Here is an 18727-nt window from a genome sequence, read left to right as displayed (position 1 = left end):
TTACAAAGTAGAATTTCCTGAACTCTTGTGAATATGTAATACATTTTAAATCACAGCTAAAAAGAACAAACTGGTGTAAACCAGAGCCAAATCCCATTCCTTACAAGAGATGTGTGTGAAAAGCACACAGCAATTGCCAGTGTGCTGAAGTAAAGAAATGCTCATTCATGCTGCAGACTGCCAGGGTGTCCAGAGAGTTACAAAAGCCCACTCATGCTGAGCACCCTACTTTCTCAAGGAAAATGCTTAGTAAAACTGTGTTCCCCAGCCTTGAGTTCTCTCTGCTGCCCTTCAAGTGACGAGTTTTGCCTTTCTGTCTGGGCTTCCCTTCACTGAAAAGAAGTGGATTTTAAATGAAAAAAATCCTCGTGTGATCAAGGCACTTGCAGTTTTCAGGCAAGCTGGCAGGTCACATTAAAGCTCATGTGAATACAAGGCTGCGTCATCTTACTAGATTTGAACTCACATGACTTAACTTGAAGTAGAGAACACATTTTGGTTTAAATGAAGACACAGCTGCAATAAATGGCACAAGTTGTTGCCAGCCAAAGAATGAGGTAAACCATAATGAATGAGGTTCACAGTAATAAACTAAAATGGAAGTGTTTGTTTATCTCTCTCTTTTGTTTAGTGACATGTGGAAACACAAATCATGAAAGGCCACTCACTTCTCTAATACACAGTTAATATTAAAAGCAGTGGAAAACTAAGGGCAATGCTTTGCCTCAATTACAGTGTTAGATGAAGAGCACTGGAGCAATTAGGCCAGTGACCCAGAGCAGTGTAACTTGGATCGGAATCTGGCCCCAAGCAACTTGTCTGGGGTCATACAGTCAGTGCCTTCATCTATGAGATCTGTTTTCCTTTGTCCTGGAGACATAGGCAGTTCCACAGTCTCGGACGCAGCTGTACATTTTATTCACCAGAAGAGACAAACCTCATGCCATTGACAGCGTCATATCCCTTCCTGCTCCAAAATCTGCCCCTTTAGGAATCAACAGGGTGGGAGTCTGCTGAAAAATTTTACTCCCAGTTTTCAGCAAAACAGCACCAAGATAGCATCCTTACAAAAATACACCACAAAATGGGCCTGAGTGCAGTCTGAAGTATGGTCAGAATTTCACAATAGATAGATAATAATAGAGACCTGATAACACAGAGTTCTGCTAAATGAATGAAGTACATGTGATAGATTGATCTGGGATAGATTTTATAGTGGTGTTTCTGACGTACTTACTTGCTTTCCCAATCTGGAATTCTGTATAACTCTAGGTATGCATTATACTCAAATTCTGGTATATGTAAGTGGCTGCAAAGTTCATTTTCATTTTTAAATGGCATTTAAATTAACCTAGATGGTGGTTTAGAGCTTTTTACATCCCTTGTTGCCTTCTTTCCCTTTCAGCAACTGAGAAATGCACATTTTAATTAAAATTTGTTTTTCAAATGTATCTTGTAGCCAACACATGCTGAGAAGAGCCACTTACCACCCATGTACGGCGAGCTCGCTGTGCTGAACAAAATGGGAGCATTTAATTAGGAGTAAATGCTGGGGTGGCTTAGTGCTTGTGGCCTGCTATAATGTCCTGTTCAATTTCCAGAAGACAGAATTGCCCTTGCCTGGCTCTGATGGCAGAGCCATGAAAACCAATGGTTTGCCAGTAGGAGCTGGAGTGCAGCTGGAGCTATTTTTGACACACTGCAACTCTCATTTCACAGAAGGTCACAGAGAAGCTTGTTTAGCTTTACATGACAAGGTACAGTAAAAAATAAAGCCGTGTTTAATATAAGCAGTCTGAGAACTTCAGAGGGAAGTGGGTATAAGTTATTTTGCATGCAGGAGTCAGTGGACAGGATGAGGAGCGAGATGCTGATGGATGGTGATGACATTTGCACTCAGTCTCAGCTTATCTGGCCAATTCAGTTTGTTTGGTTTTGTTATTCATGGGTCATAAAAGTAGATCCCAGCACTTCTCAGCTCTCTACCACAAGGATTTGGTCAGTTCTTAGAGTATGGCAGGGTCAGTAGATCTCAAAGGATCTCCATATCTTTGGTACAGGGAATGGTAGACATGGCAGCATGGATGTCAATTTAATCTTCTAGCCTCGGTGGTTTTTCAGTCTTACAGTTTTCCTGGTCCTTAGTGAAGAAATATGTACCTACATGATTATTTGCAACCTTCCAGTTGCATATTTTCCTCTGAAAATAAGAAACTTCCTTTTTCATATTTTCTCCATATGTTTTTAACACAGTGAAAATTAGATTTTGTGTGAACCTGTGTGTTTGGTTTAGCATATTACTGTACTAACACTCCTCCACTTACTTGTAATAAAATTGCAATAAGGAAAGAGGAAAAATTCTATAATAATAGCCCAGCCTTGTGAGACACCAAGTACTTTATAGAAAAATAGATGTATCCAGTTTTCATACAAATATTCTTCCAAAAATTATCTATAAGGCGTAAGGGGAGCTGTAAAAAAGTTAATTGTATCAACAGGGACTGGCATCTTTTTCCATTTCAGTACTCAGTCTAGGGCTCTGGCTGCTATTGACATTCTGAAAATGTGGTTTAGTTTTGAATGAGTAAAGTATAAATATTAAATACTCCCAAGATGTCAGGATATCAAATAAGAATTAAATCTTAGTGAAAGAATAAGGTCAGCCTTGCCAATTTAGCCATTGATCTGATTTGCAGTCAGGTTTTGTGTTATGCTTTGTGTTTGTGAAACTTCCGAACATAGTTGCAATCACATTTTCAGAAGTTCTTGAGTAACTCAGCTTAAATTCCATTGATTTCATAAAGACTTTTCCACATCATTTTCTCCACATCCTGGAGATATCACTAATTGTTGCCTAAATTTTTGCTTCAAGTAAGGATAGGTCAAAAATCAAAGGAAGAATTGGCACTGATCTAGACCATTTGGCTGATAACAACAGAGGACAATGTACAGTGATATATCTGAATTTTCTGTATGGTAATAGCAAGAGAGGAAACAATTATTCTGAGGAATTAGTTTAATGATGCAATTAAATGCATTATTTATTTTTATTTAAAATTAATTAAATTACAGTTATTAAATAATTTATCTATGATTGCAGTTAGCAAGCTATAAATTCATCCACATTCAAGCTTAAATGGTCCTGAGATGTTTGATCCTATCAGTGCTTTCAGAAAAGATATCGTGGGGATAAGTGTTGAACTCTGATGTATTTGACACAAAAATTCAGAGAAATTATTCTTGGAAAGTTTATCCCTTTTTGAGTCCAAAGGATATTTCTGAGTCAGTGACATGTAGATTTCTTTGCTAAAGAGTTCAGAAACTGGCTACAGTGTAAAACATACCTTTTATCCCCGTGTTCTTTTTCTTTTTTCTCTGGCAGAAATCTTACAAATTGCTGTTGCGTCATGAGAATCAATAGAATTGACAAATGTAATTTAGGAAATAATTGTAAAGGGTAACTTCAGCTAGCTCTTAACTTCTGTGACCTCCCTCTCTAGTCTCTGGAGAGAATTAGATTCCTTCAGGGCAAAGCTGAATGTGAGAGCTACCTGTAGGTACTCAGATTATCCCATCTAGGAAACTGCCTTTCTTCACAGGATGCAAAGTGAGCCTGAGGAGACTCACTGCCCAAGGGTGAGGGGGTTTGATAGTGTTTTTGTCTTTCTTAGCATAGCAAAAGTATTGGTGGTTTCCACAGTGGTCTGGAAAATTCATATATATATTATATATGTATATATATATATTTCATATACATCATATGAAAATTGTACCTGAACATCATTGCAAGTCATAGGCATCAAATATTTTGGGCAGTAGCCTTTGCTTTGGGATTAGCAGATGCATATTTTGTATCAAATTTATTCCAGGTGTCATTCCAGATATCTATGGTCTTATTGCAGGAGTAAATATTGTCAGATTTTTTCTTGTTACTGTTTCTGCCGTCATGTTTAGGATAGATTTGGGTTTTATTATTAACTTAGGAGGAATACATATGGCCCCACAAATCTACTGTTAAGAATTTAGTATCTATGCCAAAATTTATATTCCACATAAATGTTATAATGGGGCTATTTAATTTCTGCTTACTAAGTATAGTAACCTTCTCTGTAAAGATACACTTAATTTCCTATTGAACATAATGTTGCGTTCGGTGCCCGCTGAGGGAATGACTGAGCTGTGAGCCAAAGCCCTTCAGTTCTGACAGCACAACCATGTTCCAAACTATACCATGGTACCTCTGTTTGCCGCTGCTAGCTGGCAGGTTTGCCGCACTGGTGTTGGCGGAAAACATACATTTGAGGAAGCGAAGCCCTGCTTTTGTTCAAGGGCACGTGAGCACTCGGCCGGGTCGGTGTCGGAGCTCATGGCCCGGCTCGCAGCCCGTGCCCAGTGGTTTCCTGCGGACACGCACAGTCCCCTGACCGCTGTGCTGCACCTCCGGCCGGGACACACGGGGCTGCCGGGACACGGGCGGCTGTCGGGACACGGGGGGCTGCCGGGACACACGGGGCTGCCGGGACACGGGCGGCTGTCGGGACACGGGGGGCTGCCGGGACACACGGGGCTGCCGGGACACGGGGGGCTGCCGGGACAACGGGGGGCTGCCGGGACATACGGGGCTGCCGGGACACGGGGGGCTGCCGGGACACGGGGGGGCTGCCGGGACACGGGGGGGCTGCCGGGACAACGGGGGGCTGTCGGGACACGGGGGGGCTGCCGGGACACGGGGGGGCTGCCGGGACACACGGGGCTGCCGGGACACGGGGGGCTGCCGGGACACAGGGGGGCTGCCGGGACACACGGGGCTGCCGGGACACGGGGGGCTGTCGGGACACACGGGGCTGCCGGGACACGGGGGGCTGTCGGGACACGGGGGGCTGCCGGGACACGGGGGGCTGCCGGGACAACGGGGGGCTGCCGGGACATACGGGGCTGCCGGGACACGGGGGGCTGCCGGGACAACGGGGGGCTGCCGGGACAACGGGGGGCTGCCGGGACATACGGGGCTGCCGGGACACGGGCGGCTGTCGGGACACACGGGGGGCTGCCGGGACAACGAGGGGCTGTCGGGACACACGGGGCTGTCAGGACACGGGGGGCTGCCGGGACACACGGGGCTGCCGGGACACGGGGGGGCAGCCGGGACAACGGGGGGGCTGCCGGGACACACGGGGCTGTCGGGACACCGGGGGCTGCCGGGACACGGGGGGGCTGCCGGGACACACGGGGCTGCCGGGACACACGGGGCTGTCGGGACACACGGGGCTGTCAGGACACGGGGGGCTGCCGGGACACACGGGGCTGCCGGGACACGGGGGGGCAGCCGGGACAACGGGGGGGCTGCCGGGACACACGGGGCTGTCGGGACACCGGGGGCTGCCGGGACACACGGGGCTGTCGGGACACACGGGGGGCTGCCGGGACACACGGGGGGCTGCCGGGACACGGAGGGGCTGCCGGGACACACGGGGCTGCCTGCAGAGCCAGGCTTCAGGCTGGCACAGAGGAACCAGGCTGCGAGAGAGCGGGACCTGCTCGCTGGCGACTGGGAGCCCGCACATCTCTCGCTGTCACGGCAGGAGTGAGAGATTGGGCTGCTCCTGATCGGAATCACGGCACCACTTGTAGAGTCCGTTCATCCTCCATGTGAGAAGGAGGAGGAATCGAGCTCTTTGTAAGGGGCTGAGACAAATTTTTCAGCACAGAAACCAGGCAATCCAGAGATTGCTCAGTGCTTTGTTTCTGTGGGCACACTTTGGGGGCATTCTCAGCTGAAGAAGATGCCTGTACTGAAGGCACATTTCTACTCACAGAATCCAGTTGTGTTCTCTTGGTTTGCATGTGGAATATTCCTGCTGAAGTCAATGTCCTAGAGTAGCAGGAAACAGCTAAATTAAGCTGTTAAAACCAACTGATAAGTGAATGTATATGAACATTTCAAAAGCACTCAGTAAATACAGATATTCATGTTATAGTTAAGTAATGCTTTGTTTTTGAAACTATTTTTACAAATTTTGAACACAGTGCACATTTCTTACTAGAAAATACACAACAGTAGTATCAGACAGTGGGGAGGAAATGAGGAGAAGGTTTAGAGGGATTTATCCCTCTAACAGGATTTCTAGGGTCAGGCATTCTCTCTTTATCTAATTTAGGAATTGGTTTTACAAGGTTACTTACTTAGAAAATATTCCTAAATATGCTTATATAAATATAAAATCTCTGTTGGGAGGTAGTTTGCCAGGATTCTGGGGGAGAGGAGAGAGAGATACTTAAGAGTCTGACACTCTTCACTCCTCTTTTGGTACCTGAAAAGAGGCACAAACAAAACATAAACATTACTTCTGTGGTTACAGATAAACGACTGAGCTTTGAAATAGAATAGCTGTCCTAGAGAAGTGCACATACACAGCCTGACAAATAACAGCAGCGATTTAATACTTTTTTGAATGTCGTTGCATTTGTATTTCCTCTGTGTGCTTTTGCTGTCTCTCTTGAACAAGGTGTTGCCATGAACATTGAAGTTGTTGGTATTGTGGTTAATTATTTGCTTGGTGAGGATATATTGTCCTGCCTCTGTAAAACAATTCTATATAGCCAGCAGTTGGACAGGGAGCCATTAATTCCAGAGCTCAGGAGAAAAATGTGAGGCTGTATTTTCGCTTAGTTAAATTTAAAGTATGCAAATATGTAATTTCCTGGCACTTCCCTGTCATTTTTGATGGTTGTACAGAATGAAGTTTTCTTCCTTCTATGGAATTTTTGAGGAAATTAAATACCTTCTCAGTAAATTGGAGAATTCAGTCTCAATTACAGCACTTAAATATTGTCAGTCCATATCAGATTTCTGTAATTACAATATTTTACAGATCTGATATATAACCTATCAGCTGAATTATCAAGACAAGAAAAGGTAGAAAGTTTTGTATTTCAGAAGGTGTAAGGGTTTCTCTGTTCATGTTATGGGAGTTCCTGTTTGTAAATGAGTTGTTCTCATGTTAACATTCACATCTAATAAGAGGATTTCTTTTGTCATGCTATCTGTGTGCTCTTAAGAAGCTGATCCCGTCTCATCAAACATTTCTACTTCAAAATACCATAGCTAATATCTCTCATTGTATTGAAAGTGTTACCTTGAGAAAACCACATTCTGATTTCCCCAGTGCATGCATTTTAAGATCTGAATAAGGTGAGATTTTTTTTAAAAAAGTGATTAGTCTTATAAAATTGTGTGGCCTTTAGTGTATTTATTACATGTGCTGTTGGTATCTGTATATATATAAACCTTATATTTCAGGGTCTCAGAAATTGCTTCTCATTCTCATCTACACACCTTTTGATTGTCAGGTATCTTCACAGAATATATTAAGAATCTAGCATTAGCTTTTAATTTTGTACTAAATGAGTACAGTCTCGCCTTGCTTATTTCTGGCTCATGAACCTGAGTCACATTTCCCTTCTCACATTGCTAGGTTTTCATGGAGCTGACACCTCACAGAAGTAACTGCAGGGATTAATGCCTTGTGTGTCTTCCCAGAGACAGTACACCCAGCACCTGGTGCACTGTCTTCTGTGTGACAGCAGCCCAGATGAGTGAAATTACATCAGTGGAGGGGAATATTGAGGCAACACAGAAGTGGCATCACCACAGTTACCCTGACTTTCCTCCCAGTCGCTGGTTGCGGGATATCACCAGGGCTTCCCTGTGCTTTTGTCTTTCCCAATTAATTCAGTGGCTTCTGGGTGTCTCATCCACCCATAAAAAGATTGCAGCAACCTAGAGGCTGCCTTGAGGTGCTTGAGCAGAGACAGACATGGTTTGGATGAACAGAGCAATCACCACTGAATCTGGGCTTTCTCTTCTGTAGCAAACTTTCAGTCCTGGGAAAAAAGCCCGTGTTAGAGGTGGAGGTTCTTCAGGCACTTATCATGTTAGGTGTGCTTAGTTTTCTTTGTTGTCTTTGTACTTCCCCTAAAATATGCGTGTTGTATCACCTAATTTTCTATCCAGCCACTACCCATAGCCACTACCACTAACTACCGCTACCTAACAATTACCCCTAACCACCACCTACCCTAACCCTAACCCCAGCACCATGGATGATCCAGACCAGAAAGATGTAGGAGCAGCAATGCTGGGACCCTGCCAGGATGGCCTTGGCGTGCCCCAGTGTTCCTGGAGCTGTAGGCTTTTTGACTCTCTCAATCCTAATCCTAACCCTAACCCCTACCCTAACCCTGAGAATTATCCAGAGATTTTCTGCTTGACATTTACTTAAGCTATTTATTCACTTCAAAAACAAGGAAATTGAAAGGAATGGGAGTTCAGATTTCTGGAGATGTGTGCCAGATATTGATACCAAGAAATGCACAGAAAACAATACCTATTTCCAGAAGTACTTTTGCTCTTTGCCATTGGTGTTCTCCAAAATGTTTTCTTCTCTCTGTTACTTTGTGTGAATGGTCGTTCCTGCTTTGCACGTGTCCTGAGGCTTAAACCACCCTGGCTGGGTTTGGAATACAGAAGCTCATTTTAGGCAAATAATTTGCACATTAAGGAATTGTGGATTTATGGCTTGGGTTTCCTGGCTGCATGTATGTTCAGGACATTATACAGTGTTCAGTGTGCTGGGGTCTCAGTCTGTCCAGCTCTCCAGCTCTGAGAACCTCAGCAGCAACACTCCATGTTCTGCTTAAACACAGAGCCTCACTCTTGGAAGAGCCGATCACAGGAAGCCTTTTCAGTGTACCTGGCAGAGCTTTCAGTCATCTTTCAAATACAAATTGCTTGCAAAAGAAAGCAGTGCCATTTTCTCCCTGCTGGCTTTCTGAAATGTCATGTTGGGAAAAGCACTTACCACATCTTTCATATGAAGAGAAAGCTTTCAGTAATGACTGGTATTTCTGAGTCTGTTGCAGCCAGTGCAGCTGTTGAAAATGTCATTGTGTATGGCACAAATAGGGGGGCATTTTGAGCAAGACCATGAACTAACTGATTTTGGTATTAGGTGAAAAAGACAAAAAAAAAAAAAAAAAGCAATAGAATATTTGAAGAGACAACCTCTTGGATGTAAATGCATAAAATAAAACAAAAATAAAAAATAGTTTTATTAGTTCTTGAAGTCATCAGTAAAAATACATTATTCACAATACTAGCTGGAGATCTATGAATTTTGCAGACTCTGTGATTGAACTTCACATGTCTATGAGGAGAATTTTGAACAATCAGGCCAACCGTAATATTCCTGCATTGAAGGGCTGGAATAATTCTTTGGCAGAGTATGTTGAGAGGCTGAAATGTTCCTAATGTTTCCAAGTAAATTTTTTACTTTTATTACTGCCCAAACACCTCTGAGTTTAGTTTTTTATCATTTTTTTACCAGTTACGATGAAAGTATAAATACTATATTTTTCTATAATTAGGTGTGACTATGAATAATTCTGACAATGCATTGCCTCACATCCCTGCATGAGTTTCCCCTCTTCCTCATCTGGCCAGAATTTGGGAGCTTTCCTCTCTTTCTCACACAGACATTAACTTTTTTTTTTCTCCTTTGTTTCTATCTGTCCTTATCTATGTTCAGTATTCATTTTTTTTCTCTTCTGTTTCTTCACTTTTTCTCTTACATCATTGACATTTTTTCTTTTTTACCCAGTATTTTTTCTCAGCCTTCTGGGTTTTTTTCTATTTGTTCACTTATGGCTTGGGTCTTATGTAAGTGCAAGAACACCTAACGTTTCTGAGTTCTAATGTTCACAGTATGCTGAGCTATAAAGTTGCCTTGGGAACTAAGGGGAGACCTAAATTTAAAATCAGTGATTCTTTCTGGTGTCAATGGTCATTTGTTCATCTCCATTATGTACTTAGAGACATTAAAAAAGAACTTCCCAAGAAAACTGCAGGGTCTCAGCTGGGAAAACGGGAAGAATAAAGAACAGAAAATGAAGTTTGCTTGTGTGTACCTTTTGCTGTGGCTCATCAAAATGTTAATTGTTTCATTTCAAAGGAGTTGCTGTTTTAAATATGTGTATACATATGTGCATATGCATCCACCATCTATAAACCTTGCAGAGATTGGCTGTGCTTTGTGCTTGAAAAATGGTTTAAGGATGAATATTTTTTCTGCTTGTGTTCATTTCGCTGACAGATATGGATAGGGCCATGATGTTAACTGTGGACATTGCTGGCTTCTTAACTGAACCTTGGAGCACTTGATAGCTTCAGCTATCAGCTGGTTTGTACTGTCAGCCTGCAAACACACACAGGTGGTGATACCAGCCACTCTGTGCACCCTGCTTACATGTTATTAGTGCTTATTCACCTGAGAAATTTCATCCCTTTCCAATGCTTTCCATCACTGACATCCAGACTTGCCTAATTGTACCTCACTGGCTCCAGAGTACTCCCTGTGAGCCTTTGAGAAAGGCTGTTCAGGGATGTGCTTGTACTGGAGCACACAAAACGTGCTCAAATGGGTCCTTGACTGAATGAACTGTGCTTATTTTCTGTGCAGGGAATAAATCACAAGATAGTGGGATTGCAGAGATGGAGGAGCTTCCAGTCCCACACAACATCAAAATAAGTAACATCACGTGTGATTCCTTCAAGATTTCTTGGGACATGGATTCTAAATCCAAGGATCGCATTACTCATTACTTCATCGACCTCAACAAGAAAGAAAACAAGAATTCCAACAAATTCAAACACAAGGTAATTTTCATTAACAAATCAGGGCATGAATACTTGATTTTAAACAGAGGAATCTCCATGTTTTATTAACCTTTCAAAGCCAAGCCATGTAAAACAGGAATTGGACACCCAGCAAAGGTGGGTTTTGATTAATCTGATGGAATTTTGGTTTACTCAAAGTACCTTCTGTCTCCAGCCTATGTGCATGTACACACAAATACATTTGTTTTGCAGAGAACTGCACATTACCTTTTCTGTTTTGTTTCAAAGCACCTTTGGAACCTGGACAATGTAGTGCAAGACAGTCACTTTTATTCCTGACTAGTTTTTCATCATTATTTATAAAATGTATGTATTCTCTGCCTGTCCTTGTTCAGTGACAGACTCCTGAGAGCAACACATGCCATTTCAACAGAAGAGCCACAAATTCTAATGCACTTCAGGAAGGCTTCCAGCAATTCTAGTTTGCAGCATTCAGCACTGTGACCTGAATATTCATCTGGCCTCTTTCCTCAAGCCTCTGGTGCAGGAACATATTGAAGGCATTGCAGAATCTGTACTTACCAAATCCAACAAAATTTGCTTTGACCTCAGAACAGTTGAAATACTGAGATGTCTAGAGAAACATGGAATGTGATAGAACATTCTGCAAACTTAAAAATAATGTTGGTATTATCTAAAAGATAAGGTTTGCCGAGGTACAAACAGCCATCCAAACAAATACAAGGGCTGTAATTTTATCAGCACCTAAATAACTATTGGTTTCTAAGCCTGTGGGATAAACAGAAAATACCCCCACCTATTTCTCTGAGGGTTTTTATTGTGAGAGTATTTTTCAAGAGATTTCTGTTAATAGCAGGTGTATAATTTTCTTATTTGACTTTTTTTCTTTTTTTTTGTAGGTAATATATGCATTAAGAGTAACGAAAAATCACTTACTATTGCTTGAAATTGAGAATTTTGCACGTTTGGCCAGGGTGTTGCAGTTGCTAGGAGCCAGTGTGTGAAGCACTACTAAACCTAATGTTCTAATAGGCATGTATTATGCCCCATTTTTAATTGTAATAGCAAATTGAGTAGGGTACATTTGCTTTTTCCTTACTCTTACTAATTTTGGACTGACAGCCTTTGAATTGAAATTCCCATTTTACACTGCAGGAAGAAATATACCTTCTAATGTAAATGCTTCCTGCAATGGATTCTCTTTAATTTCATTCATTGTATTATTCTACATGTTTTTTCATTCATGTGCAAACTGGTGTAAAATTGGAACATATATTTTTGTGAAAACTAGAGCCATCCAAGTAGAGCAAACACCACATACACTTCAAAATCTTTATCACAGTGATGAGACTAGACTTGAAATGGAGAGGGTGGGGAAAACTGTATTTGTAGTATAATCAAGATAAGCTATTAGATTTATTTTGTGTTTCTCAGCAATTCCCTAGCTTTTTACTGTGCAGTGATGTTTAGTCAAAGGACAGAGGTCATTGGTTTTGTAAGAACAGGAGATGAAAATCTATCAATTAAAATTATTAATAAGTTGGATGCATTGTCAGAATTATCTAAAAATTGCTTGCTACTAATTTTGTTAGTGCATTGGTAAGATTTTTTTTTGTGTGATTTGTTGGTGGTTTTATTCCCAAGCCTGAATGACAGAGATCCAGAGAGCAGAGAGGGTGGTCAGTAGTGAAGCACAGACTGAATACTCCAACTCTGTGCCACAGCACTTGAGTGTTTGCTTTCATGCATCTTTTGTACTAAGCAATTTTTAACACACCTTCTAGAACGAACTTTTGTTGATAATTGAAATGCTCAAATTCCAAATGTATAGCCCAGGTGTGGTTAGAGACAAGCATCCTTCCTCCCTCTAAGGTCGGCCATAGGAGTTTCCCAGCTGAAGCTCAGCAGCAGGAGCTGATATCCCAGCAGCTGCAGCACTCGGGGCTGAGTCCTCGCAGCAGGGAACTGACTTCAGTCCCCACCCATCCGTTGACTTCCTAACAAAGCTTTTGCATAAAGGTGAGGGACAGTAGTGCCCTTTCTCCTAGCAGAGCTTTTTAGAGAGAAAAGAAGTGAGCCCTACTGCCTAGATATAAAAAAGAGCATTGGGATTTACTCCCAGGAGTCATCCAGCACCCTGAAGATGGCTGTCCAAGGAGAATTCATCCTTACTTAGCTTACAGGTAGGGTAAAGCACTATAAGTGCCCATCTCTCTCACAGGTGATAACCCAAAGGACCAGCTCATTTTCTAACTTATACAGAATTAACATTAAATATCAGTTTGCTCAGATGGCTGTAAGTGACTTGGGATATAGACTTAACGTGATAGGTACATCCATGCTGTTCCTCAGGAAAGGGACTTGTTTGTTTTCTTGTGTACCTGGGAGAGCATCTGTGAGTGATTCCTCCTTTCAATACTATTTCTGTTGGTAAATATATAAAGTATATTCAGCATACTTAGGGAGCATAAAGTCTTATTATTTATGCCTATTGTCATCATCTCTGTGAAGGAGAAGGTTTGTATTGGTAGTGGTGTGCACAGTCTAGAACTGTAATAAGATTTTATCTTCTTTTCAATTCATTTTGTATAACTCCTGTCTTTTTTAAAATATGGAAATATGACTACTCCCATGTAATAAGAAAAATGCTCAAATATTTAGCAAAACTAGGACTAGAAATTGGGTGTGCTGAGTTCACAAAATGTGTTCTATGAGCAGACCTGGCAAAGAGGAGGGTAACATGAAATGGGAAAAAGTTGAAGACTGAAAGGTGCCCCTTTTCCCAAAAAGGAGAGTAGGGTGGCTCATACACCTTGATGCTTAGTTATTCAAAGTTTGCAGGCTGTTCTTAGAAATTATTGCCAGCTAGGTACCTTTAGAGCTGTCTGGTGGGTGCTGCTAGTGGAGCAGCCATCTGCCACTCCAGAATCCTGGCTCTCCTTGAGCTGGCATAGTACCTACTTTGCACTTCTTTGGTGGATCAGCCAGGAATGAGAGCTGAGCAGAAAAGATGTGAAAGGGAGAAGTGGAGAATTCCCAGAGGGATCTCAATGTGAACATTTGAACATTTTCTCTGTATAGTGGCCTTTAAAAAAAAAAAGGTGTTTGCTTAGAAAAAAACCAGAAAATTAGAGCTATGAGAAGCAGCACACCTGCCCCTCCTCTCCAGCTGTGCAAGACATAAATCCCTCAGTTTAATGTGGTGGTCTGCCCGCTTCTTTCTTTCTTTTCTTTTTGGTAGACATCCCCTTTTTTTTGATACAGTTAAAAGAGGTTCCTGATGCACAGCTGGAAGGTAAGGCTTTTGACACCTGGGGGCAACAAGGCTTTTAATGTTACATGAAAACTGACAAAATTAATGGGGGAAAAGCCACCACTGGGGTGTGAGCACAGAGATCTGACCCAGGTGGAAGCTGTTTTTACCATAACCAAAGAAGAGGTGACAGGAAGACCAATGATGTTAACTGTAGCACCTGCTGACTGCGTTAGCAGTAGCAGACTCAGTCCAGTGGGAAGCCTTTCAGGGTGGTAGCTTTAAATGTCATTTGTTTCCTTTCTTTTCTTTGTAATTTTTCTCTACATGTTATTCATTGTAGCATGCACAACCGTCTCCTTTTCAGATAAAGTTTTCTACTATTATCTGATTTAAATGAGAATTGGCAAAAGAGAAATCATGACAACAAAATTTTACCCTTGATTATCACTCAATTACATCAGTTCTTGTAATATCCCAAGCTGCTAATTTTACAGTTTCTTAATACAGAAACTGAAGAATATTTTTTGTTGATAGGTAAACAAAAGGAGAAAGATCGTTTTCCATAATAGAAGACAAGGAAAAAAAATCCTTCAGACCTTCCTTAGAGATCACGACCAGAAAATATCTCTCTTCTATTCCTTTTTTCCTTAAAGGACTACTATGCTTGTATTCATAGGTAGATGATCATGGACTAGTATTTATAGGTGGGCAGTTATGGATGTCATTTTAAGTGCCCACTTTTCACATGGCAGCCATCTTACTGTTCTGTTATTACCGGTGAATATTCAATAATAAATATCTCTCATTCTATCTCAGCTCCTCAGGTACACTACAGAGAATCATTCAAGTCCATCCTGAGTCCTTTCACCCACAGTTTTAGCATAGACTGTCCAGTTCTTCAATTTTTTCTGTCCCTTGGTGGTCTGTACCAAAGTCTTTGGTACTGTAGAAATCAACTATTTCAATTCCAACAAGCAGCTATTTTTCTATGTTGCATCCTGGGGCTATGATATACTGGAAGAGCAAAACAGAGGATCTGAAAGGGCAGTGGGGGAGAAAGCAAGAGGTTCAGGGATAGGCACGAGCTGTTTGGCTTCTTCTGGCTATTCCTGTACAGAAAGGGATTTTGATAGATGTAACCCAGCTGTAGTTACTCTGCAATGTCTTTAATTTTCTCTGTTGATATTTAGTTTGGAAGATAGCAGCAGCAGTGTAGATGGACTGACAGCAGGAGGAATTTTGTTTATGTTGGCTGAAAGAAAACAATGAGAGCACAAGAAGCTCTTAAATTAAGATACCTTTGTTTTTTGTAGCATGTCTTTCTTTGTTTGCATGCTTAAGCACGAAAGGCCCTAGTCTGAATTATTTATTAGGGCTATATATAATAGTATTATGCTACAGTCACTGAACAAATCATTAATTTGTACATACAAGGTATCCCCATGTCTCTTAGAACAGGCCTTACACCACTGTCCTCTGCCACTGCTCACTTTGCTGCACCAATAAACTGTGGGAAGTAACTTGGGTTTGCAGAGAAGAGCCTGGGGCTGGAGACTACATTCCAAAAACAGTGGAGGAAGGGGTGGCAGATTGGTTTGGTTGCACTGCTGACTCGTGTGTCGTTCTGTCCTTCCGTTTGTGTCAGGATGTACCCACTAAGCTGGTGGCCAAAGCCGTTCCTCTGCCCATGACCGTGCGCGGGCACTGGTTCCTGAGCCCCAGGACAGAGTACACGGTAGCCGTGCAGACGGCCTCCAAGCAGGTCGATGGCGACTACGTCGTTTCGGAGTGGAGTGAAATCATCGAGTTCTGCACCGCAGGTAACACTGCTGAGGGATCTCCACAGGCTGGAGTCAATTAATGCTGCCTCTGCTGCCAGGCTGGGCTGGTCACCTGCCAGTGCTGACTGTGCTGGTAGCCTTTAATAGTCACCCCTGGAGACTGGAATTCGAACTTTAGGCTTTGTATGTGCCAAGGTTTGCACATCAAGCAGAGGCAGCTGGACTGCCCTTTTCTTGTGCAAAACTTGGCTGTCCTAAAGTGCTGTGTCTGGCACCACGGCTTGTCCCAGGCTAGGAAAGGGCCACTTGTGTGCCTGTTGCTGGCTACCAGCACCTGTGGGGAAAAGGTAGAACAGCAGCTCCCTGACAGCTTAAGACATTCTGCTGCTCTGTCTTCTCTGCATGCTGCAAAGCCTCAGCACCATCCACACCCCGTCCCAAGGGTCACTTTGGCCTGTCTTTGATTTATAAGGCTTCCTTTGGATGTTCATGATCTGCTGCCACTGTGCATGCCTGTGTGAAAGCTGAAGACTGAGGCAAGCTCAGTATGAATCCCGTGTTGGTTGGGAAGCCATTTAAGCTGGTTCCTGAGCAATCTTCGTTCATTCTGTCATTGGTTGTTGGCTCACAACGAGGTATGTTGTAGCAAACAGTTAGGATAGCAACTGATAGGAGCCAGAGAGGGCAGTCCTGAGCTCTGCTGCAGTCCCAAATATAGGGAAACCAGCTCTAACATAGGAATTCCTAAGCTGAAAGTTGCTGTAGGCTTGCAGAGTCTTCATGGGGGAAGGAGTGGGGAGAATCACAAATGCCTGCTCCTGCCCTTTGATATGCTTGTTGCCACTGTTGAAAACTGGGGGCATTATGTGATGTGTATTACTCAGTAAGACACAGTTCCTGATTTTCAGTCTGCATGTCTCTGTGGCTTTTGGAGAGTGTTGTGGTTTTTCCTGCCCCCTGTGCTAGCAGTTTGTCTTTCCTTTCCAGATTATTCAAAAGTTCACCTAACACAGCTATTGGAAAAAGCTGAAGTGATTGCAGGCCGTATGCTCAAACTGTCTGTTTTTTATCGGAATCAGCACAAAGAATACTTTGATTATATCAGGTAAGAAACTAAACATAGTCCTTTGGCAAATTAGAGGAGTAATGAAAATAGGTAAATGGAGACAGCTGTGCTAAAGCTAGGGCAGAATGTCTGTATGCTTTATAGCCCATTCAGAAAGCAAAGAATAAAATACAACTCATTTCTTTCACCTTGCTTAACGCAGAACTTCCATTAGGCAAAAAAAGTCTGTGTTTTGAAGCAGAAACTGAGGTACTCATAGGGCCTCCAGCCTGATTAAAGTATCTGCAATCATAATGGATAGTTTAGTAGCCAAATATTTCTATTGTACTGAGAAATTGAGAGTGAGGTGACTTGACAGTGAGAGTGTACAATGGTGTGCATAGGCATTTGCCTGCATGTAAGAGTTCCATCTCAAATATTTGCTCTCCACGTACAACCATCTCATTTCCATAGCCAAATGCAATTATATAGACTTTGCAATCTGAATGTTAATTTATAGATCATGGGAGGAGGGAGAGGGAGTGATGTTTAGACAGGTTTGCAACACCATGCTTCAGTTGGAATGAAAAAACAGGATAGCTGGAGGTAGGTTCCCTGTTCCTGTTGGAGACCCAGTGTGCCCTCCCACACACAGCCAGAAGTGTCAGTACAAGAGAAAAGCAGACTTTTTGATAGGAGTCAAAGCTCATGTGTTGAGTGAGCAGGAGCAGCCACACAGGGTAACCTTCCCCTGTTAGAAGAACATGGATGAGAGGTAAGCAGTGTGTTGGAAGGCTGCAGCACTGACTATCCTTCTTTAATATTCATCAGGAGATGGGGCTCCAGCTGGGCCGTGTAATTTCAGTTTTCTGTGAGTGTCACACTAGTACCTGCCTAGAATGGAAAGGTTTTAAAACAACTCCAGGCAATTCAGCTTCAAAGAACAGACTCCACCACCCTTGGCAACATTCCTACTTTGTACTCACGGGTATCTGATTTATTCCAAGAGTGTATTGTATATTGCAGAGCATGGGCTTGCTCTTCCCCTTCTGTGTTTTGGAAGGATTATTTTATTGCACATAGTGACAAAAACTCAAACAAGTGAGTGCAAAACTCAGTGGAGGTAGAGAATGAATTGCAGTTGTTGAGGCTCTTTGAGGACTTCATAAACCACTGCTGCCATCCTGGGCTAGATACCACATACCACAGAAGGGAAATTCCTGTGCTGTTTTGATTCTCTTGTTGCTTTGTTTTCAGCTGTATAATCATAGTGCATCTGCCTTTGTGTTCATTAGTGCTGAAAATTGCCACTGAGGTGCATTTATAGCTGTGGGTTTAGCTTTGTTCTGCCAAATGTGACTCTAATTGATTGCGCACTGTATCTTTTCCCCTTCTTCCTGTTAAGGTCTTTCTTGGTTTGACACCAATAGAGATGAGTTTGTTTCAGTGAGCTGGAGGCAAAAAGCTGTGTTTTACCAGGCCAGTGGGAAGCTACACTACCAGTAACTGGCTGGTGGTTACCTCTTTTGATTGGAAATTGGCTAATACAGTCACAAGGGGTAATCCTTCCACAAAACACCCTTCTGCATGTTATGTTAAACACCCTAACCACATGCTTCCTATTAGGGAAAATTCCTTGTCAGCATGCCTGCCAATGGTCTCTGTGGTGTCATCACTAGTACCCAGCCTGGAAAAGCTCTGGTAGCACCGGCATGCAGGCAGCTGTTCCCGGTGCTAAAGGAGCAGCCCCTAAATGGAGAGTTTGAGATGTGAGCTCAGAAGGGGTGTTCGTGTCACCACAGCATACCAGGGCTGGGAGTGCCACAAAGCAGCTCAGATCCCCTGAAAGGGTGACCTATAATTAGCCTAATTGGCCACTGGATGTCAGTATCTTGCCACAGAAATGGAACTGACTTTCTCCGAAGGAAGCCTGACTTTTCAGTTTGCAG

At 42.7% G+C, this 18727-nt stretch overlaps 1 protein-coding gene across 5 annotated transcripts in view; it reads left to right on the top strand.

The window, feature by feature from the left end:
• Nucleotides 1-18727, top strand: part of PHYHIPL (phytanoyl-CoA 2-hydroxylase interacting protein like) — a 128726-nt gene that overhangs the window by 107040 nt on the left and 2959 nt on the right. For all 5 annotated transcript variants that reach the window (XM_069019112.1, XM_069019113.1, XM_069019111.1 and 2 more), the window contains 3 exons: nt 10518-10714; nt 15598-15772; nt 16721-16838. In XM_069019112.1, coding sequence (XP_068875213.1) covers nt 10550-10714; nt 15598-15772; nt 16721-16838 — 458 coding nt within the window. In that variant the 5' untranslated portion in view covers nt 10518-10549. The remainder of the gene's footprint in view (nt 1-10517; nt 10715-15597; nt 15773-16720; nt 16839-18727) is intronic.

This window comes from Aphelocoma coerulescens, chromosome 6 (assembly GCF_041296385.1).
Source record: "Aphelocoma coerulescens isolate FSJ_1873_10779 chromosome 6, UR_Acoe_1.0, whole genome shotgun sequence".
NCBI classification, from domain to species: domain Eukaryota; kingdom Metazoa; phylum Chordata; class Aves; order Passeriformes; family Corvidae; genus Aphelocoma; species Aphelocoma coerulescens.
This window is presented reverse-complemented; position numbering and strand designations above follow the sequence as displayed.